Source organism: Dromaius novaehollandiae, chromosome 21 (genome assembly GCF_036370855.1).
Source record: "Dromaius novaehollandiae isolate bDroNov1 chromosome 21, bDroNov1.hap1, whole genome shotgun sequence".
NCBI classification, from domain to species: Eukaryota; Metazoa; Chordata; class Aves; order Casuariiformes; family Dromaiidae; genus Dromaius; species Dromaius novaehollandiae.
Window position 1 is genome coordinate 3,267,503 of NC_088118.1, and position 20,084 is coordinate 3,287,586.

Below are 20,084 nucleotides of genomic sequence, written 5' to 3' on the forward strand. Positions count from 1 at the left end.
CCAGCCCCCACCCACGGGCAGAGCCCCCCAGCACAGGGCATTGCCCTCAGCCATCCGCCCCCCCAGAGCTGGGCAGTCCCCAGGGGACCGCTGGGGAAACTGAGGCACAGTGCCTGCTCTCGGGGGTCCCAGTCCTGCAGGTGAGCCCACAGTACCGGGCACGGGGCCAAGCGCTGAGCAGGGGTGCTCAGGGCCGTGGGGCTGGGGAACGGGGTGCTGCTTATAGGGCTGCCACGCCAGCAGCTGGCTGTTTGCAGCGGGAGGAGGGTGGGAGAGTTTGGGGGGCAGGAGGCAGCTCAGGGCAGCCTGTTTCGGCCCTGCTCCCGTGCCGTGCCGCGTCAGGGCTGGAAGCACTCCACGGGGTCGCTGGAGTCGGGCAGGATGTTGCAGTTGATGGGCCAGAGGATGCCGAGGAGGCCGAGGGACCGCTGGCAGCGCTGCTCGGCGGCCAGGCACACGGCGCGGCAGGGCTGCAGCACGCCGCCGTCCGCCGTGCACTTGGGCACGAAGAGGCTGCAGATGAGGGGCCGCAGGTGCTGGTAGCAGGCGAGCTCCATGAGGGTCTGCGGGGGAGCGGCGGTGAGCGCGGGGGGACGGCGGCGGGGGGGCCCCGCGCCCGGCCCCCGGCCCCTCACCTGGTAGTCCTGCAGCACCTCGGCGGCTCCCGCCTGGTCGGGGATGGCCAGCCAGATGTTGGGGAAGGAGGTGGTGTTGTAGCTCAGCCCCAGGCACATCTCCACCTCCAGGGGCTCGCAGACGGACCCTGCCGCGGCGAGAGGCGTTGCACTCCTCGTAGCTGGAGCGGTGCCCCAGCTCTGGTGCCGAGCTGGCCGGGTGCACCGGGGGCTGCGGATGGGCACGGCGAGCGGCCCGGCTGCCCGGGGGCTGGTGCTCACCGAAGGCCGGGTAGGACACGCCGGTGCAGTTGAGCTCGTCGGTGCCGTCGGGGCAGTCGTGCCAGCCGTCACACACGGACTCCAGCGCCCGGCACTCGCCGTTTCCGCAGGAAAACTCCGCTGGGCTGCAGGTCTCTGCCAGGAGAGAGGGGCCGGCGTGGCGCCCGGCGTGGGCATGGCCAAGAGCAAGTTCGCCTGTCCCCCCGCCAAACCCCCACTCTCCATGTCACCACCGCAGGCCTGGCTTAGGAGATGCCCCATCCCCAGGGGATGGTGGCTCCTGCCTGTGTGCGGGTGTGCGGAGCCAGCGGAGCCGGCTGTGAGCCCATGGCTAGGAGCAGGGTAATCCGCATGGGAAGGGAGCTCCGGAGGCCCCTACCCCAACGTCCTGCTCAAAGCAGGCCCAGCTCTGGCCTCAGACCAGGCTGCCCAGGGCTTTATCCAGGCTGAAGACCTCCAAGGATGGAGGCTGCCCAGCCTCCCCGGGCAACCCGCTCCCCTGCGCGGCTACCCACTCTCCGTGGCGTTGCGGGCTTGGTAGGTGGCGAAGAACCCGGCGTCCGCCACTCCCTCGTCCGCCACGAAGAGGACGGTCATGACGTGGCGCGAGGAGGTCAGGGCGGGCGGCAGCCGGTGGCCGCAGAATCTGCGGGGGACGGGCAGCGAGGTCGGGGCGGCCAGCGGGGCCCCAAAACCGCCAGCCGCTCCCTGCCGGCCCGCCCCGTGCCTCAGTTTCCCCAGGTGCACATGCAGCGCTGTGCCCGTACCTGCCCATGAGGCTGGGGGCCCCCGTGCCCGCGCTGTCGTGCACCTCCACGAAGTCGAAGCTGCAGTCGTCGTGCGGCTCCAGGCTGAAGTTGTGGAAGCGCAGGTCGATGACGTGGCCCACGGGCACCGAGATCTGCCACAGACAGAGCTGCAGGGCAGGGGGCAGCCCGCGACACCGTGAAGCCGGGCAGGGGCACCCCCGGCCCCCCTGCCACCAGCCCCCTCACCGCAGCCATCGAGAGGCAGCCTTCCTCCCAGCCCTGCCCTCCTCCTCCTCCTCCCGCCCCAGCCCCTGCCGGCACCCCTGCTCTCACCTGCTGGTGCGGGTACGGCTGGGGATGGCTCGGGGTGGAGAAATGCCCCTCCAAGGCAGTCAGCGGCCCCCCGCACTCTGGAGGGGGGGGGACATGCATGCAGGGTCACCCTCTGCCCCTGCACCCTTCCCTTTCGCCCCATCTCCCCTGTTACCCCACGCCGTGCCTTCAAGCTGGGACGTGCTGCAGCAGGGGTGCAGGGGGCATGGGGTGCAGGAGATGTGGGGTGCAGGAGATGCGGGATGCATGGGGTGCAGGGTGCAGGGTGCAAGGACAACCCACCTTTGTGCTTCAGGCTGCAGTTGGCCTCGTCGCTCCCGTCGGCGCAGTCGTGGAAGCCGTCGCAGACGAAGCCCAGCTGCAGGCAGAGCCCCCGGTCGCAGAGGTGCTCGTCCCAGGCGCAGCTCTCTGGGGGCACGCGGACAGGCTGCAGCGGTGCCGCTTGCCGGGCCCCAGCGCCCTGGGCAGGGGGGGTCCCTCCCTGGCACCCGCGGGGGTACTCACTCTCGCCGGGGGCCACGGCGCGGTAGCGGGCGCTGAAGCCCGGGGCGCCCACGCTGCCGTCGGAGACGAAGGTGACGCGCAGGTGGTTGGAGTCGGTGTTGAAGGTCGGGGGGACCACGTTGCCACAAAACCTGGGTGCACGGGGAGGGGTGACGCCTGCACCCCCCCAGGGGATGCTGCCCGTCCCCTCTGCTCCTACCTGGCCGTGCCGCCCCGGGCCGGGGCAGAGCCGGTGCCACCGGCCGCCGGCGGCTCCTCGTAGAGCTCCAGGCGGTCGAAGAGGCAGGAGGCGGTGCCCTCCACGCTGAACGCCTCCATCCTCAGCTGGATGGCGAGGCCCGGGCCCACCTCGATGCGCCAGACGCAGAGGGCGTTGGGCGGGTAGGGCGCCGGGTAGTTGGGCGAGCTGAAGGTGCCCTCGGGGCCCCGCAGCGTCCCGCCGCAGGCTGCGCGGGCGGCACGGCCGGCGGTGAGGCCTCAAGGTGCCCCGAGAGCCCCGCGCCGCCCCTGCCCGCGCCGGCCACTTACCTGGCGGTGCCGGCGGCGTGCTGGCCACGGGCGGCTGGCTCCAGGCCGGGGTGGCCGCGGTGTCGGGGGCCGGGCGGGCGGGCGCTGCGGTGGCGTTGGCAGGGCCGCGGGCGGGCAGGGCTGCTGCCGGGGAGCCGGGTGGCTGGGGGGACTGCAGCTCTGCTCCCGGGGGCAGAGCAGTGGACGGGGTTTAGATGCGCCGCCGGCCCCGCTGCACGCTCCCGCCCGGCCCCGCTGCAGCCCGTTCGTGCATGGGTCCTGGGGGATCCCCCACCACCGCCCGCCTCTTGGATCCGGTGCGGAGCCCAGGGGATCCCACGGGGTCCCGTGGCCTCGCCGGGTCCCAGGGCGGTGCTGGTCCACCTTGGCCCTGCCCCAGCGGGCAGATCTGGGGGACGTAGCCGTGCCCTCGCTGCCCCGCGGCCCCTGCACAGCTCAGCCCCCCCTCCCCTCGGTGCTGGCACCGTGCCCCCCCATGCCCCTCATGGACCTCCCCGCCTGAGCACTCACCATGGACGATGACGCCCAGCAGCAGGGCGATGAGGAAGAGGAGCAGGGCGCTCATCAGGGCCACGCAGAGCCAGGTGAACCTCCAGTCAGCCCGGTGTCGCCAGCCCGCCTGGCCCCAGAGCCGCCGGCCTGCAAGAGGGTGGGGAGAGCGGGCCGAGACCGCCGCGGCTTAGCCGTGCCCCAGACCCGCCACCCCCCTGCGTGGCCCGTGTGGCCCCCCGGACCTGCCGGCCCCACGCCCAGCTGGGACGCAGGCGTGCATACAGACCCCCAGGTGACGTGGGGCTGGTCCCATCCTCCTTCCCGTGGGGCGATGCTGCCGGCGTCTCCTCACCCTCAAAGACGGGGTTGCAGAACTCGGTCTGCAAGAGAGCGACGGTGGGGGGCACCGTGGGTGCCTGGGGGGCACCCGCTCCCCGGGGCTGCACCAGGCCCCCCCCGCCCTACCTTGCAGCCGTCCAGCGCCTCGGGGCACAGCGTGATTTCGGCGACGTCTCTCATGGCAGCAGGCGACTCCCGGCACCGCCTGGTTAAAAGCCTTCCCGGTGCAACCTGCCCCCCGGCACGGCCGCCCGCCCCGCCATCCCGTCCTCCCCGGCCACGCACCCCGTCGCCATCAGCCCCGGGGGGACCTGCTGCGCGCCGGCCGGGGTCCCCGCACCGGGGAGAGGTGCCTACGCGCCCGGCCACCCCTGCCTGCCCGGGCACCCTGCGGCCATGCCCGTGGGCAGCGCTGCGTGGGGGCAGCCCGGGGGAGGCGAGCGGCTCCGGTCCCCTCCGCTGGCCCCTTCCCGCATCGCCCCGTTAATCCAACTCAGCTGAGGATGCCGAGGTCGGACCCTGGCACGGAGAACCGGCGTCTTAAAGGGGAAGGCGTGATCACACAGTGGCGCTGGGAGCCGCGTGGGGCGGATATGTGGGGCAGGGGGCCGGCGGGGCATGGGGGGCTGCAGAGGGCATTTCCAAGGCATGCCTGCGGAGGTGGAGACCCAGGAGACCCGGGCACCAGGAGGGCGCTGGCGGTGCTGCCGGGTGGATGAAGGTGCCGTGGGTCTGCTGGGTGCCCCCAGGCTCCCCGCTCCCCTTGCATCCCCCGGCGTGGGGCACGTGCGCCCTGCACCTGCATTCCTGCCGCCCCGTAACGCCTCGGCGCCCGTCCCCATCCCTAAGTGGGGCAGAAAGGGGCCACTGTTCGGGGCCTTGGGGGCAGCTGCGGGTGGAGGCCAGGCTCCCGCGGCCCCGGGGGCAGCCGGAGCGGCGGGACGCGCCGCGCTGAGACCAGCGCACCCACACAACGCTCTGTTCAAGCTAAAATTTATTCCCGCACGAGTCTCCCTTGTACGAGACGCTTCCTGCCCATCTTGCTTACACAGTAAACAAGCCCCCTGCCCAGCAGCAGCGCGGCCCCGGCCGGTACCGTCGCGGGACAGCCCCTCCGCCACGGCCCGTCCTGCCCCAGCGCTGGCCCGGCCCGCGACCCGCCGGGACGCCCCGGCTGCACAGATGTCGGCGGCGGGCAGAGCTCCCGCGGGGCGAAGCAGGACAGGAGGCTCGGCTGGACGTAGCCGCCTCTCGTGGGCCGGGTGCGGGGACGCGCTGGTCCGAGCCCATCTCCCCTCCCGCTGCGCCTTGGCCGGGGCGGGATGGGGAGGAGAATAAATTAGAGAAAAGGCTAAAAAGGCCACTGGCGTTTGCTAGCTGGAGGACAGAGCGGTGGGGCTGGTGGGGATGGGCATCCCCGGGCATCCGGGGGGCTCGTGACCGCAGGGAGCAGAAAGCCACCAGGCAGACGGTCCCCGAAAGCCGCTGCCCCCTCTCCCTCTCCTCCGCCAGGACGGACACTGCCGGGCAGCCCCAGCGGCCTCCCGCTCCTCTAAATGGTTTAAGGCACCGTCGTATGAGGATGCAGGTAAAACCCACCAAAGCATGCCCCGGCATGAGTCCCCGGAGAGCTGGGAAGCGGAGGGGTGCTCTGGGTCCAGAAAAGTCCATTATAAATACAAATAAACTCCACAAAACGTTTCCCCCCTGCTCCTCTCCGAGAGTCTGAGCCTGAATTCAGGCAGCTTTGAGGAGCGTGCACAGGGCCATGCTCCCCGCCACGGATGGGATGGAGACGGCCGAAGGCTGCGGTCCTTCGCTGGGTGGTCCGGAGGCACCGGGGGCAGCTCACGAGTCCTCCGGGACGGCCGAGCCGAGGGGAGCACCAGGAGGCAGCAGGGAGGTGCCGCTGGGTCCCCGGGTCTGGGGAGCAGAGGTCCCAGCCGAGCCAGTGGGGCGGGTGGCCCCTTGCCTGCCGAGTCCCCTGCTCAGGATCTTTATTATACACGAAGAAAAAGAAAGGGAGAAAAGCCAGCCCCAATGTGAAAACCAAATGCCAGCGGCCAGGAGGCACCTGACTGCCTGGGCCCTGCCCTGCCGCGGCTGCTCTCCTCGGGTCGGGGTCGGTGTCGGTGTCCCCGTCCCCGGGGCTTCGTTCCCCGGCTGCCGTCGGCTTCTCGGCTGTGGCCACGTCGGTCTCTCCCCTCTTCGCCCCCGTTTCTGGAGAGCAGCAGCAGACACCGGAGGAGGACGGGCGGCGAGGAGCTGCGGCGGTCGGCGCGGGGTCCCCGGGGCGGCAGGGCCGGCTACATGCGGGACGAGGGGCTGGCCAGCTCGTAGAAGAGCAGGTAGGCATCGCTGCTGCGCACGTGGCTCGACGACATGGGGGTGACGCTGAGGGGGAGACGTGCCGTGAGCCGTGGGGAGCAGCGGGGCTCGGCGTTGCCCCCGCGCCCCTCCCCGAGCCCCTCATCGCCCTCGCCCCACACGCAGCCTCACCGGGAGTCGTTGAAGCTGTGCCACTCGCTGGAGACGGGGCTCTTGCAGTAGGCGGTGTAGTGTCCCCCCATGGTGGTGCCCGAGTGGTTGGAGACCGCGTAGAGGTTGTAAACGGCGTGGTCTGCGGGGTGCAAGGGCGGCATCAGCGCTGCTTCCCCGTGTCCCCATCCGTGGGATGCAGCAGGCGCCCCGGCCACCCGCAGGTCTTGTCCCTTCTGTGCCCCGTCTCCCCACCGCGTGCTGCCAGGGGACAGGGAAGTCCCCTCCCCTCCGCAGGTCCCCAGGGGACCCGGCAGGTGCGAGGGACCCTGTCCTGGCACCGGCTGTGCCCCCAGCCCGGCACTCACTGCAGCTCTGCGAGGCAAACTCCCGCAGGTCCAGGTCCTTCAGCTGGAAGTTGACGAAGGTGGTGAGCTTGCTCGTCCGTATCCTGGCCTCCGAGAAGCGCTTCAGGTCTGCGGGGCGGGCGTCAAGGAGCCATGGAGCAAAGGGGACCTGGGAACAACCGCACCCCCCGCCGCCCTCACCAGCGCCGCCCGCCCCCGCCCCCGGCCCCGCGCCCCAGCCAGCAGGATACGGAGCACCAGGATCTTGGGGAACTTCTGGATGCTGAATTTCTTTGTGCACCTTGTCCTGGCTTTGCAGCGACAACACGTCTGAGGGAGATAAACCGCGTGAGTGGGGGCCCAGGGAACAAGCCAGCCATGCAGGACACTGAGCCCAGGAGTCCTGCAGACACGGGAATGAAGGGGAATGGGCCCAGCCTGGGCCAAGGCAAGCCCTCCCGTCCCCATGCCCCGTACCGGTTTCTCATCCCCGTCTAGCACGTCCTCTTTGGTGAAGAGTCGTAGGCAGTCCATGAGGGTCACCTCGCCGTAGCCCTTCTGTGGGAGCACAGAGCCGGGTCAGGGTGCGTGGGGTATGCGGGGACAGCGGGGACGCAGGGACACGGGGCCACCCTACCTTGGGGATGGGCAGGGACAGGTCCCAGAAGGGGTCGAAGGCTGTGGAGCAGTAGCCGCAATCACTGCAGGTCAATGAACTCTTCAGCTGCCCAACGAAGAGGTCTGGGGGGGACGGGACAAGGAGGGGTGAGACAACCCCGGCTCCCACTGCGGTCCCCAGCCCAGCCCTGCCCTCCTTCCCCGCGGCTCCGCTTTCCTGCCCAGCCCGGCGCTCACCCCCGATCCGGCTGTCCTCTCTCTCCTGGTACCTCCTCCACATCTGGCGGCTCTTCTCGTCGTCGCTGCGGGAGATGAGAAGACAGAGGGGTGATGGGCGCTGCCCGGTGCCACCAGGCCCCCGAAGGGACCCACTGCGGCCCCGTGGGGACGGCCGGCGCCTGCCTCCCGCCCCGCTCCCAGCCGCCGCTTACGGGAGGTGGTCCAGGGTGTCCGTGCCGGCCCGCGGCCGCACCAGCACGCGGTTCACCTCGCTGTGCAGCCCGTCGAGGAGGAAGCGCAGGAACTCCTGGGCGTCCTGCTGGCTGGAGGAGACACGGGGCACGGCGCTGAGCGGCTGCGGGCGGCTCGGCCCCCGCCCGGCCCCCCCGGCGCCCGGAGGCCCCTTACTTGTAGCCGACGAAGCGGGGCGCGTATCTCTGGATCTGCGTCTTGAACTCGGAGGGGCTCACGCAGTCGTTGGGCGACGAGGTCCAGAGCAGCTGGATCAGCTTCGCAAACTCTGCGGGCACAGGGGCCGCTCAGCGCAGCGCCCCGCACCGCGGTCCCGCGGGGGCCCGGGGAGCTGCGGCAGGCAGGGGCGGGGGGGGGACGCGGCGGCGGGGGCCGGCGGCTACCTGACATGAGCGCGGTGCGCATGCGGCTGTTGTTGTTGAGGTCCCGCAGGTACTGGTTCTGCAGGCAGTAATCCCGCAGCTCCTTGGTGTTGCTCAGGCACTGCAGGATGGAGTTCATGAAGCACTGGGGGAGGCAGAAAGGAAAACCATGGCAACGGAGGCGGCGAGAGGCAGGCGGCGCGGGGGGACACCCGGGGAGGCAGGCGCGGGGCGGGCGGGCAGAGGAGGGGGACGAAGCGGCGCGGGGCCCCCTCCTCCCCGGCTCGGTGGGCAGCGGCGGTGCAGGGAGCCGGGGCGGCTTCCTGCTGGGGCGAGAGCTCGGGGCCGGGTCGGGATGCCGCGGAGCATCCTGCGGCCGCCCCACAGCGCAGCGGCAGTGAGCACTCACCGTGTTGCCGAGGTTGCGCAGGCCGGTCAGCCCCTGCACCGCCTTGGAGCTCTGCAGAGAGAGGGAGCAGCGGGTGAGACGGGGCCCAGCACGCGCCCAAGGCCGCTGCCCTGGGGCCACGCTCGCGGTGCTGCCTGCTCCTGTTGCACCGCGGAGCCCGGCCGAGCACCCAGCAGCAGCCAGCCCGCCCTGTCCCACCGGCCGGCTCGGCGCTGCTCAGCTCCCTGCCCGGCACAGCGCGCGGGGCCCATAGTCCTGCCCGCCCGGCTGCACTGCTGCCCCTCGCCCCGTGCTGCGGCCCTGCGCCCCAGGACACCGCGCAAGGGCAGCGCCCCGTGCCACGGCGGCAGGACGCGCGGTGCCCCGCTGCCGCCCGCCTTGCCCACGCTCGCTGTGCACAAATACAGCCCGGACTTCGGCATGGGCTATTTTGCGGGGTAAAGTCCAGCCGGGGAAGTGCACGGCGAGCTTTGCAGCAGCCGGCCCATGTTGGCACGCCAGGCGCTGCTCACTCTCTCCCAGCGCGGGGGAGCGGGTGCCGGCAGCACCCCGGGCGTCCGGCTCCGGCCCTGCCCGCCGGCCCGGCAAGGAGGGGAGCAGCAGGACAAACTTCCCGCAGCCGCACCAAGGGTGTTGGGGGCCGATACGGCTCGTGGGGTCACAGTGACGATCCTGCCCCCGACCTCGACGGGGTTTTAATGCTCCTCGGGCAAACGCCCCAGCTGCCAACGCCAGGCACGAGGAGGAGGAGGAGAGGAGGGAAGGGGGCCCAGCAGCTCCGAAATAGCAGCAGCTGGTGTGTGTGTGTGGGAGGTGCTGAGCACCCAGCCCTGACAGCAGCCCAAAATAACCCAGATACAGTTACACGCGCTCCTTAGCGACGGCGCAGGCATCACCCGCCGGCGGGGGGACCGGCACGCGGCGGGGACCCCCGTCACCATGCCTGGGGGCACACAGCTTTGCTGGGCAAACCGGGTATCCCGCGTGGGAGCGTGTCCCTACGGCACCCCCGGCCTCCCTGCTCCTGGGGGCATCCTGAGGCTGCCGGGCCGAGCCGGAGGCAGACGCGGGCGCTCTGCGCTGCAGGGCAGCAGTGCAAAAAGCGCCAAGCATCCCTGCCACGTCTCCCCGGGCACGGGCAGAGCTGCTTTGCTGGGCCAGGCCGCGGCTCCGGGAGCTGCCCCGGCCACCCTGGCCACGATGCTGCTCGTCCTGCCGCCCCGGCTGGCTGCATCCCACCGGCGTGGGTGCCACCTTGCCCACTGCCCAGCGCTCCCCAGTGCCGCCTCCCCGTGCCCCCCAGCACCTACAGCGGCCCTGGGGTCCTCACACCGCCACACAGGCCTGCCTGCACCAAGGTCTTATTTTCCCCACGGTTTTCCCTCCCCTCGGTGACTCAACTCCAGCTAATCCCCCTCGCTCGTCCGGGGCTCTATCTAGGACACGGCGCTGCTCGGAGGCAGCGGAGGAGAGCTGGCTCACGCGGCGGTGGCGGGGGAGTCCCTGGGGCTGCACTGCGGGAGGGGGACGGGGCATGGGGGACGTGAGTCAGGTAGTGCTGCCGTCGCGGCGTGCACGCCGCGCTCCCGGCCGCGCAGCGGGAGAGCCGGAGCCGCCAGGCTTACATAAGTGCCGGGATCCTCCTCTGCCCCGCCGTCTCCGTGGGGGGAGACCCGCCGCGGGCACCGCGGCACCGGGCCGGACGCAGCCCGGTGGCACCGTGCGGAGGGGCTAGTTTGGCCCGCGAGTCTCCTGCTCGCAAAGGGCAGGACGTGGGAGCGCAGGGATTCGGCCAAGGTCACTGCAGGGGCAGCGCTGGCACAAGGACCCGGCAGCCCCGACACCCGGGTTCACCCGCTCCCCGTGCCCCCCGCGGCAGCCCCCGGCCGTGCCCGCCCCCCCGCAGGCTCCCCGTCCCTGGGCGCTCCCGGCACCCCGGGGAGACGTGGCAGGTCCCTGGCCGGCGCCTGTCCCCACTGTGCGGGTCGCCCGCTCCCTTGCCCCCCTCACCTGTTGCTCTCCCGGCCGTTGCACCCACGGCCAGCGGGGACGGGCGCCCGCCCCAGCACCCCCATCCTGCAGCACGGGGGACCCCCGAGGAGGAGCTGGGGCCGTGGGGGGCCCCGTGCCCCCCGGCAGGGTGGGGGCAGCCCCCTCCCCGAGCCCCCTGCCCCACGCCCTGGCGGGGGCCGGGGGGGGCCGGCGGGCGCGCGCGGGGCTCGTACCTTGGTCTTGTTGAGGACCAGCCCAACGAAGGTGGAGACCAGCAAGGAGCCCGGCATGGAGGCGCGGGGGCGCAGGTCCTTGTGAAGGTCGGGGAGCGCCGGGGGCTCCTCGGGCAGCGTCACCGTGTAGGAGTCCCGCATGATGCCCCGCGCAGGTGCTCAGGCCAGAGGCGCCGGTGAGGGCCGCTGCGGCCAGGGGGATGCCCGGGACCCCCCCCTCGGCCAGGCCACGGCGGGGGCAGGGGCCGGGGGGTCTGGCCTCGCCGGTGCGGGTGGGCACCGTCGGCCAGCCGTGCCCGGGCGACCGCGATGCCGATGCCGGCTCTGGGGCTGACGGCACCTGAGCGGCTCTGACATCAAATGGGTGGAGAGGCGGCGAGCCGGGCGCCGTGACGGCCAGCCCCCGCCGGCACCGCGTGGTACAGGGAAGCCGGGAAGCCAGGGGGGCCCGCGAGGGGCGGCCGTGCCCGCGGCCCCGGCGCCTGGGCTGCCAAGCGTGCGGCAGTGCCGGGGCCTGGGGGCTACGCGGGGCCTCCGCCGCGGCCGGGGAGAGGGCAGGCAGCACGCCGGCGCAGCCCTCTCCCCTCTCCATCCTCCCGCTGCCCCTCCGCGGTGCTGCAGGGCCGGGAGCCCCCGGGAGCGATGCTCCCGGCTCACTGGGCTCCCCCGCACCCAGCACCGGACCAACATCGGGGGGGCAAGAGGGGTTTTACCCCAAGGGGGTGCAGCCCCCCCCCCCCGCCTGCCTGGGGACCCCCCGTGCCCAACGCCGGTCCCACAGCTCCGGAGGTTGGGGACCCGCTCCCCGGCTTGGGGACGGCTCTGCGACCCCACGGGACGCCAGCCGCGAGCCGTGCAGATGCTGAGCACGGGTCTGCCCCGGCTGCGGGTTCCTGGCGCAGGAGAGCCCCCGAAGGCAGAGCCCAGCACGCAGGGTGCCTGCACCCCACGGGGTGCTGCTGGCTGCCGGAGGGGCTGTGGGGCTCGCGAGCACGCGACTCCCCTGGGGGCCCAGCCTCTCGCTCCTGCGTGGGGCCGCGCCTGGGGAGCTGAGCACCAGCCGGCAGCGCGTCGGCCTTCGGGAGATGCACTGGCCCTGTGCTCAGAGAGCGTTTCATTTGCTGGGGCAAAACTCCCCCAAAGTCCAACGTGGGGCAAAGGGACCCGTCTGGTGTCCCAGCAAGGAGGGGGGCACCAGCTCCTGCTTCCCCTCCGAGCACAGGGGAAACTGAGGCACGGAGCGGGCCGGCCCCAGGCTCCGCTGCTGCAGCAAGGGCAGATGCGGAGGCTGGCAGGGAGCCCGGGTGCCCTGCGTCCCAGCCCTGCGCCTCCCTCCGCGTCACCCCCTGACCGCAGCAGGGCCAGCAACAGCCGAGCCTTGCGGCTGCCTGCGCGTGCCCAGGTGTCCTCACCGCCCGCCTGGGGAAATTTCCACGGGCGGCCAAGGCCGGGAGCGCGGCCGGGCTGCTCGGGGGGAGCCGGAGCCCCCGCCGGAGCAGCGGCTTTGCTCCCTCGCCAGCCCCCCTCGCCCCCGCCCCCAGGCCATCGCTGGCTGTCGTTTGAATCCTCATCGCTGCGGCTGCAGCCTCCCGTCCGCGGCGCGAGCGCCGGCACAGCCGGCGGAGGGGCTGGCTACGGGGAGAGGAGGGGAGGGAGCCTATTTTTGGCACCAATAAAAATATCCGAGGAGGCATCTTGCAGCGTTATTCATCTGCAAGGCCGGGGCTTTTTGCATCACAACAGGACGGTTGTCGTAATCCCTGCCTGCGTGTGCGCGCGCCCGTGTGTATATATATACACACCCTGCGGTGTGTACACTGTACACACGCCGGGACACAGTGTGCACGCGGGGGTTCACACCCCACCGACCGCGTGGGCGCCCCACAGCACGAGCCCACACCCCAGGGGCCGCGGCAGAGCACCCGCTACGTGCATGCCGCACTGCACCGCAGGCTAAGCACCCCAGGCCGGCGGCTGGACGTGCCCCGGGTCTGGCCTGCCCGAGCGGTGCTCGCAGGTGCCGGAGCTGCCCTCTCCCCGGGGCTGCGCTGTGCTGCCTCAGCCGCTTTTGGCTGATCAGGCAGCGCAGGATGCACGGCATCCCGTGACCGACCTGCTGGCTTGGGGACATCAAGCACCAAGGACCGAATTTCCCTCCGGCCAGAGCAGCACGTGAGCTCTGGGGCAAGGCTGGAGCCGGAGGGGAGCCAAGGCCGGACGGCATTGCTCAGAGCCAGCTACCTGTCCTCAGGTGTCCCCTGCACAGCGGTGACCTTCTGCCACGGCGAAAAGGGTGCCGCGGGCCGACGGGCGCCGCGGAGGCAGGCAGGGCCGGGGCTGGCTGCAGGCCAGAGCTGTCAGCTGCCCGGGATGGGATCGCGGAGAGCTGCCGGCGCTCTTGCGGGTGGCTCTGCCCTTGTGACCCTATGTTCACCCAGGGCGGTTAATGGGGCGGCACCGCTCCGGCTCTGCCCCCTCGCCAGCCCGCGGAGCCGGCAGGCACCGCCGCTCCCGACGGCCATGCACGCCTCCTCCCGCCCTGCGGGCCGGGAAACTGAGGCACGAGGCGACGGTGCGCGTGGGAGCAAACGCGGGCACCCTCGCCTCCCCGGCACGAGCTCCCCTGGTCCACGCGGTGCCAAGGCGGGAGGCGGCTGAGGAGAAGGGAGCCTGGCGATGCCCCGGCTCCGACGGGAGCGGGTGCTGCTGGCCCTGCCCCAGCGCCCGGGTAATGGGGCAGAACCGATGGCAGCGCCGGGGCCGTAACGCGCGCTGCCCTCCCGCCCCCCCGGCTGGTTTCCGGCACCTGGCACCACCGCGGGCGCCTGCAGCCTGTTTTACAAGCGGATGCGTTCGCTTCCCGGCTTGGGAAAGCCGAGGAGGGGGGAGAGCAGGCGAGTGGAAAATAGCAGGTGACCTGCTAAAAGCACCCAGGGAGCTGAACCCGGCGCCACCGCCGCAGCCCGCCGCCGCCCCGGGGGTCCCAGGTGCAGCCGTTGCGGCTCACGCAGGCTCGCACCCGCACCGCACCGGGTGCAGGGCACGGAGGTGCTGCGCCCCGTTACGTTGCCTCTGCCCGTCCCCAGGGCCTGCACGACCCAGATCAGCGTCTAACACAGCCGGAGACAGGGAAGCAGGAGCCGGCTCTGCCAGGAGCCAAGCAAGCGGCTCCAGAGGGGCAGGAGGAGCTCATCCCCTGCAGACGAGGATGCCGGGGCAGGAGCTGCACGGAGGGAGACAGGCAGAAGCCTGGAGGCTGCTTGCACGGCCCTGTCACCTTGCACAGCCCTTTCCCCTGTCCCTTTGGCACAGGTAGGGATGAGGGGCACTGGCTGAGCTTTCTCAGGGCCACTCTCCCTCCGGCATGGGAAGAGCCTCCTGTCCTGCCATGGGGCAGAGAAACCCCCAGCTCTCGTCTCCCTGCTCAGCGGGCCGAGGTGGGACGGAGCTGCAGGGGAGCCACGGGCAGGTCGGACCCTGTCCCAGGGGCACCGGCCTCCGCCGTGGGGTGAAGAAACGTCGATTGGGGAGAGAGAGGGAGACGACGCAGGCAGGGCCCGACCGGATCTTGGAAGGAAACCTGAGTGGAAAATTACCCGTCCGCTCCCGAGACGGGCTGCGTGCGCTGCGCCGGCACCCAGCCGTGCCGGGGCTCTGGGGATGGCACAGTGCTAATTTATACCTGGGGCACCAAGCTCTCCGCCGACACTCGTGACGCTGCGCCGAGCGTCACGGCCCCGGAAAAACCGCCCCATCCCCGGCACGTGGCCAACACTGTGGCCGCAGCCCCCGTGGCTTTCTGCGCCTGCCCGACGCGGACCGCGCACCCCAAAACGCCCCGGCTTTGCCCCCGCTCCGCCGAGCACCACGTACCGGGGGGTCCCAGGCGGGCACGCCGCAGCGGCCGTCGGCGCTCTCGCAGGGCTGGCCGGCGTAGCGGGCGGCCGAGGCGGGCAGGGCAGGGCCGGGGGTGCCCTGCGTGGGGCTGCGGGGCCCCACGGCGAGGCCACCGCCGCCGCTCCTCCTCCCGTAGGTCTCCAGGTAGTCGCGGACGTAGTCGGAGCGCGCGGCCGCCTGGTAGAGGGTGCCCAGCTCCTGGCGGGCGCGGGCGGGCGCGTAGCCGCTCTCCGAGGCGTGCAGCCCCGAAAACTCCCGCGCCAGGTCCAAGTGGCTGCTGGATTTGCGGCGGCTGAGGGGGGCCGCGGCGGGCGCGTAGCCCGGGGGGCTGCCGGGGGCTGCCGCGAAGGCGTAGCACGCGCCCCCGCTCAGCCCCCCGCTGCCGGGCGGCCGGGGCTGGCTGCGGATGTACGTGGGGCTCAGGCGCACGCCGGGCTCGGGGTACAGGGAGAGCCGGCCGGCGTCGTAGCTGCCGGGGGGGGACAGCCCCGCGTGGCGGTAGCGGGGGGCGGCCAGGTAGCTGGTGGTGGGGCTGGTCTTGAAGCCGATTTTGTCCTTGTCCAGGTAGGAGGCAGCCAGAGCGGAGCCATAGGAGGAGGAGTAGGAGCTGTAGCCGGCGGGCGCCTTGCCGTAGGCCGTCTCGGCATAGCGGGACGAGTCGACGTAGCGCTTCAGCGTGGAGGAGAGCTGGGACATGCTGCAGGCCGGGGCTCCGCAGGCTCCGCCGGAGGCATCGGCTGCGAGAGAAGAGCGCGGTGGTGAGCACCCCGAGAGGCGCCTGCTCCCATCCATGGATCAGGACCGCCACAGCACCCGGTGCCTTCTCCCCGTCGGGCAGGGGAGGGAAAAAGCGGGGTGGCAGGGCCGGAGCAAACCTGGAGCCAGCCCGGAGCTGGGCAAACGCAAGGGCAGGGCAGAGAGGGGCTTTGGCAGGGAAGCCCCTGCCCAGGGATGCACCGATCCCCCAGGCCAGGGGAAAGAGGGGCTCCCCCAGCCCTGCTTGCAGCCCTGTTGGCACCCCCAGCCCCGGGGGCACCCGGCCACGTAGGGACAACGTGGCAGCTTGCAAGCAAGCCATCCGGAGCCGGCGGGAAAGTTTGGCTCTTGGCTCTGGGGGCAGGGGGGTGGCCGGCTCCCTACCTGTCCCGGGGGCCGCAGCCGGGCGCAAGCACAGGCCGGGAGCCCCAGCCGGGCGCCTCGGCGGCGGCAGCGCTGGCACTGGGCTGCCCCGGCGCCCGGCGTCCCGTCCCTGGCAGGACAGCGGCTCATGTGGCTCGGAGAGTCTCCAGTCACCACGGAGACGACCCTGATTCAGAGCTTTTTCCCAGCCCAGCCTGGGCGGGCTCTGGCCCGCGCTGGCCCCGCGCCAAGCGCCAGCCGCGCCGGAGGGTGACGGAGACGCTCGCCGCCCCGGCAGGCCGCATCCAGGCGTGGGGACGGGCACCACTACGGGCCCAGCGAGGCAGGGAGCCGCCGCAAAAACACTCCCTGCCTGAGCCTGGGAAGGACCCGGGCGCCTGCCCAGGGTGAGACCCCCGCGGTCCCCAGGCACCGCCGGCTCCCGGCTGCGGCCCCTTCCCCACGGGACCCCCGCCCCGGGCACGGGACGCGCGTGCCCTGCATTTTCCACTGGCAGCCGGGTGAAACCGATCCGCGTGAAACCGGAGTCGGCGGGAGGGGAGGGAGCACCGCGCGTCGCGCCGGGACGAGCCCCCTCCACAGGGGCTGAGGACGCCGGGGAGGGGGCTGCGGGCATCGCCCCCCGGCCCGGGTGACCCCGGGGCGCTTTCGGCGGCGGCGGTGAGGAGCGCGGTCCGGCAACCGCGGCCTCCTGGCCATCAGCCCAGCTTTGCGGCCGGCCGCGTCCCGGTTGCTGTTGTTACTGCGGAGGGAAGGAGTGACCGTCCCGCAGCGGAGAGGAAGCTACGTACAAGCGAGAGCAAGCCGGAGCGCACAGACCTGTTTGGGAACGGAGGGGTGAATAATCCGCTCCCAGGCAAATGCTCCCGTGAAACGCCCGGCGCTGCCCTGCCAGGCCCCGGCCGCCCCTGCCAGCACTGGGAGGGCCCGGGAACGGCTTTGCCAGCTGGGATTCGATATCCGCCGTGGGGAATTGGGCTTGGAGGGATGCGGCGCCCCGGCCCAGGGGAGACGGCCCTGGCAGCTGGGGTGAGAGCGGCTGAGCCCCTCGGATCCCGGAAAGCGCCTGCCCTCCTCGCCGGCAGCCGGGCACCACGAGCCTCCCCGTGCACAGCGCGCCCGCACCAGCCCTGAGCGTGCAACAGCCCATCCTACCCCCTGCCCACGGGGGATCTCTGCTCCAGGCACGCCGTGCCACCGCGGGCAGGACAGGGCCACGCAGCGCGGATGCACCCCGGTGACGTGGGGCAGCCCAGAGCGGGACGCAGGGACCGGGAGCGGGAATGCATCCGGGACGCGGGCGCTAACCTGCGGGCGTTACAGGATGGGAGAGATCTTACCGTGCAGCATCGCTGCGTCTACCGCGGCCGCCTGCCCCGCGCGGTCCCCGCGTCACACCGTGCCGGACCCCGGGGCTGCGGCAGCCCCGAGCGTGCCCCGAGCTGGAGGAGCTGAGGGGTGTGAGAAAACCCCGGTTCCTCCCATCGCTTCCCGGCCCGCGTGGCCCCTCCCTGCCCGCAGCGACGCGACGCGGAGCTTCCCTCCCGCCTGGCACAGCCCCGGCCCTCACCGCTGACTCAGGCCTCCTGCACCCTCATTATCCTGCCGGGGCGTCCGGGGAAGCTGAGGCACAGGAACGTCCGGTCCGTCATCACGCGGCCGGGCAGCCGCCGGCACGGAGAGGGGGCCCGGGAGTCCGGGCACACCGCTCTCCCTGCTGGCAACCCTCCCCCAGCCTCCAGCCGTGGCCCCCAGCTCCGGCCAGCCTTCCCGAGGGATGGGAAGGACAGGAAAACTCCAGGCTGGGGCAGCATCAGGGCTGCTGGGGAGGCAGAGCCTTCGCCCCGGCGGCCAGGAGCGGGAAGGAGGCTCCCCGGGCACCCCGCTGCCTCTCCAGCCGCTCTCCTCCACCCCGGACCTTGTGCCCCTGGCCCCGGCGAGGGCCGTGTCCCCTCGGCGGCCCGTGGAGCACCCGGGGCTCGGCTTACACGGCCGTGCCGGGGCCGAGGTGCTACGGCACAGCTGCTCCTTGCTGACGCAGGCTCGGGGCTGCGTCCGCCTCCCCGAGACACGGTGTCCCGGCCTGGAGGTGACTCGGGGAGCAGTCACGGGGACGGCGGGGGCGGAGGGGACACCTCTGCGTGGCTCGGGGTGGAGGGACTCCACATCCACGTCCCGCTGGTGCACAGGGGTCAGGGCAGCCCCTGCCCGTTCCCGGCGGAGATGAGGCTGGGCGTAGCCGCATTTCCCGCGGGGAAGGGCAGCCCTGAGCAGCCCAGGCTGGAATGTGCTCCGGTGGGTTTGCTCCGGGAGAGGCCCGCGTCCCCCGGGGAAGCCCTTCGGCAGCAGATACGGAGACCTCGGAGCCCCGGGGCGCTGTCGGCGGCCCTGCTCCAGCACCAGGGACCACCGCAGCTCCAGGGCTGAGGGACCCAAGCAAGGTCACGCGCGCGGCCAAGGCGAGCCCAGCCTGGCCCTTGGCACAGCAAAGGCAGGCGCAGGGCCTGAGAACCCTCCAACTCGCCTCACGTGCCGCCTGGGAGTCACCGGCCCGGGCTCGCGCTGTGCCGCTGACACATGCCCGCCTGGCTGCACAGCCTGCTGCTCACCCCCCCGCCGGGCCCCCCCGGGGCAGTGAAACGCCGGACCCACGGGGAGCCCTGACGTAAGACCCACCGCTCTGAGGTCTGCGGGTGGAGAAAAAGAAGGGACCCCAGGGAAGCGCCTGGGGCGGGCGGCCGGCGCTGGCTGCCCCGGGGACGAGGAGGGTGCCGCGGAGCAGAGCCGCCAAGTTTTCGCGCGTGGACTCCAAACCCGGCCAGCTCTCCGGAGGCGAAGCGGTCAGCAACCTCTCCCCAGGGCTTCACGCACCAAAGGCAAAGGGGGAGAGTTTGCCGAGTCCTTGCGGCTTCTCAGCCTCCGGTCCCGTGTGGCCGAGACGCTCCGGGCAGGTGCTGGGGCTGGTGTCCCGCCGCGGTCCCTGCACTCACCTGCGCGCGGGGCGGCGGCTGCTCACGGGGGCACGGCCGGCACGGCCGCGGGCGAGCGGCTGCTCACGGGGCACGGCGGCGCGGCGCAGCCAGGAGCCGATCCTGCCTCCGGGGCTCTTCCTCTGGGGCCGGAGCAGATGAGCGATGCGGGGGGCCGACAGCACCCGCCCCACGGCTGGGCTCCCGCACCCTCCGGGGACCGGGCGAAACGGCCCGAGGGGGCTGCGCTGGAAGGCCGCGGGGCCGCGAAAAAACGCCACGGCAGAAATTCACGGCTCAGGTTACCGGCTAGATAAATATAGTGTCTTTATCTGACCTCACAGGGCGCCGAAATGCTCCTCTCGCATTCCAGCTTGGGGAAGGCTTAAAGGGGACGCGAGCCCGGGGGCGGGCGGCCCGCGGCAAGGGGTGCTGGTGGGGCAGGGGCGAGGGGGCTGCAGGAACGAGGGGGGGCGGCCTGGGGTGAGCTCGGGGAGAGGTCTGGGGAGGGAGAAGAGGGCTGGAGGAAGCAGAGCAGCAAGGCGAGGGGAGGAGGTGGGCTGGGTTTGCTCCTCTGGGGGCAAGCGTGGCGGGCAGAGCCTCCCCCAGGCCTGCGGCAACAGCGGGAGGGGGGAACCCGGGGGGCAGCGGGCCCTGGTACCGCGCCCCAGGGCAGCATGGGGCACCCCATGCGCCAGCACCCAGGTGGGCTGTGACTCAGGGAGCACCTGCTGCGGCTAATTAGGCGGGATGCAATTACGCCGGCATTTTCCTCCCTGCCGCCCGGGAACAGGGAGGGCCGCGCCGGGCAAGCGTCGGGGCCGGGGCGTAGCTCCGGGAGGCTGCCGCCGGGTCACCGGTGGTGTTAGGGGGTGGTGGCAAAGCCCGGGACAAGCGTGTTTCCCAATCCCTGTCCCCCTGGGCAGCACCGTGACCCGGAGCAGGGGCATCGCCTTGCTGCTCCGGAGGGGGCCGGGGCCGCGGGCAGAGCATGCACACGCACCACCCACGCGTCAGCAAGCACGTGGGACGGGGACCCCGGCGTGACGCTGGCACCGCCCCGGGGCCGGCGGCTCTGGGATACACACGCACGCTCCCACGCACGCCTGCAGCCTTGGCACCAGCCTTTCCCTCCCTGGAGGGTGTGCCCTGAGTTTGCAGCCCAAGCCGCCCGGGGTGACGGCACGGAGACCCCCCCGGGACCCCTGCAGAGGTGCCCAGCCACCATCCCACTGGGCAGGACGATGCAGCCCCGGGCTCCCAGGCCCACCTACCCTGCGTCCCAGCATCCCGGCGAGAGGCCTTGGGGGAGGCGTGCCGCCCCCCG

The 20,084-nt window shown here is 72.3% G+C and overlaps 2 protein-coding genes across 3 annotated transcripts; both read right to left on the reverse strand.

Annotated features, from left to right (window-relative positions):
• Positions 1-338: 338 nt before the first annotated feature.
• Positions 339-4,021, reverse strand: MFRP (membrane frizzled-related protein). Its single transcript, XM_064524405.1, has 13 exons — positions 3,968-4,021; positions 3,771-3,882; positions 3,521-3,649; positions 3,011-3,169; positions 2,682-2,928; positions 2,483-2,613; positions 2,261-2,386; positions 1,979-2,055; positions 1,664-1,812; positions 1,412-1,542; positions 897-1,031; positions 636-763; positions 339-563 (listed from the first exon to the last, which is right to left on the reverse strand). Exons 1-13 carry the CDS (start codon positions 4,019-4,021, stop codon positions 339-341), a joined length of 1,803 nt encoding a protein of 600 aa, XP_064380475.1.
• Positions 4,022-6,010: 1,989 nt separating this feature from the next.
• Positions 6,011-19,189, reverse strand: USP2 (ubiquitin specific peptidase 2). Of its 2 annotated transcripts, XM_064524253.1 has the most exons (13): positions 18,779-19,189; positions 14,625-15,385; positions 8,527-8,577; positions 8,139-8,262; positions 7,912-8,023; positions 7,716-7,826; positions 7,522-7,586; positions 7,304-7,407; positions 7,144-7,224; positions 6,918-6,996; positions 6,688-6,795; positions 6,341-6,461; positions 6,011-6,235 (listed from the first exon to the last, which is right to left on the reverse strand). In XM_064524253.1, exons 2-13 carry the CDS (start codon positions 15,342-15,344, stop codon positions 6,148-6,150), a joined length of 1,764 nt encoding a protein of 587 aa, XP_064380323.1. In that variant the 5' UTR covers positions 15,345-15,385; positions 18,779-19,189; the 3' UTR covers positions 6,011-6,147. The 2 variants fall into 2 exon arrangements, with proteins under 2 accessions (XP_064380323.1, XP_025961617.1); XM_026105832.2 differs by lacking the exons at positions 14,625-15,385; positions 18,779-19,189 and adding an exon at positions 10,752-11,138.
• Positions 19,190-20,084: the final 895 nt, after the last annotated feature.

What these genes read in the sequence shown, in the direction of transcription:
- USP2 (XM_064524253.1), bottom strand. Translation starts at nt 15,344, where the DNA reads ATGTCCCAGCTCTCCTCCACGCTGAAGCGCTACGTCGACTCGTCCCGC. An exon ending in GACACCCTGGACCACCTCCC is followed by an intron (nt 7,587 to 7,715) that starts GTAAGCGGCGGC and finishes CATCTCCCGCAG; the next exon opens with CGACGACGAGAAGAGCCGCC. An exon ending in CCCCAAGATCCTGGTGCTCC is followed by an intron (nt 6,796 to 6,917) that starts GTATCCTGCTGG and finishes CCCGCCCCGCAG; the next exon opens with ACCTGAAGCGCTTCTCGGAG.
- MFRP (XM_064524405.1), bottom strand. Translation starts at nt 4,021, where the DNA reads ATGAGAGACGTCGCCGAAATCACGCTGTGCCCCGAGGCGCTGGACGGC. An exon ending in CGCCGTGGCCCCCGGCGAGA is followed by an intron (nt 2,387 to 2,482) that starts GTGAGTACCCCC and finishes GCGTGCCCCCAG; the next exon opens with AGAGCTGCGCCTGGGACGAG. An exon ending in AGCCCGCAACGCCACGGAGA is followed by an intron (nt 1,032 to 1,411) that starts GTGGGTAGCCGC and finishes CTCTCCTGGCAG; the next exon opens with AGACCTGCAGCCCAGCGGAG.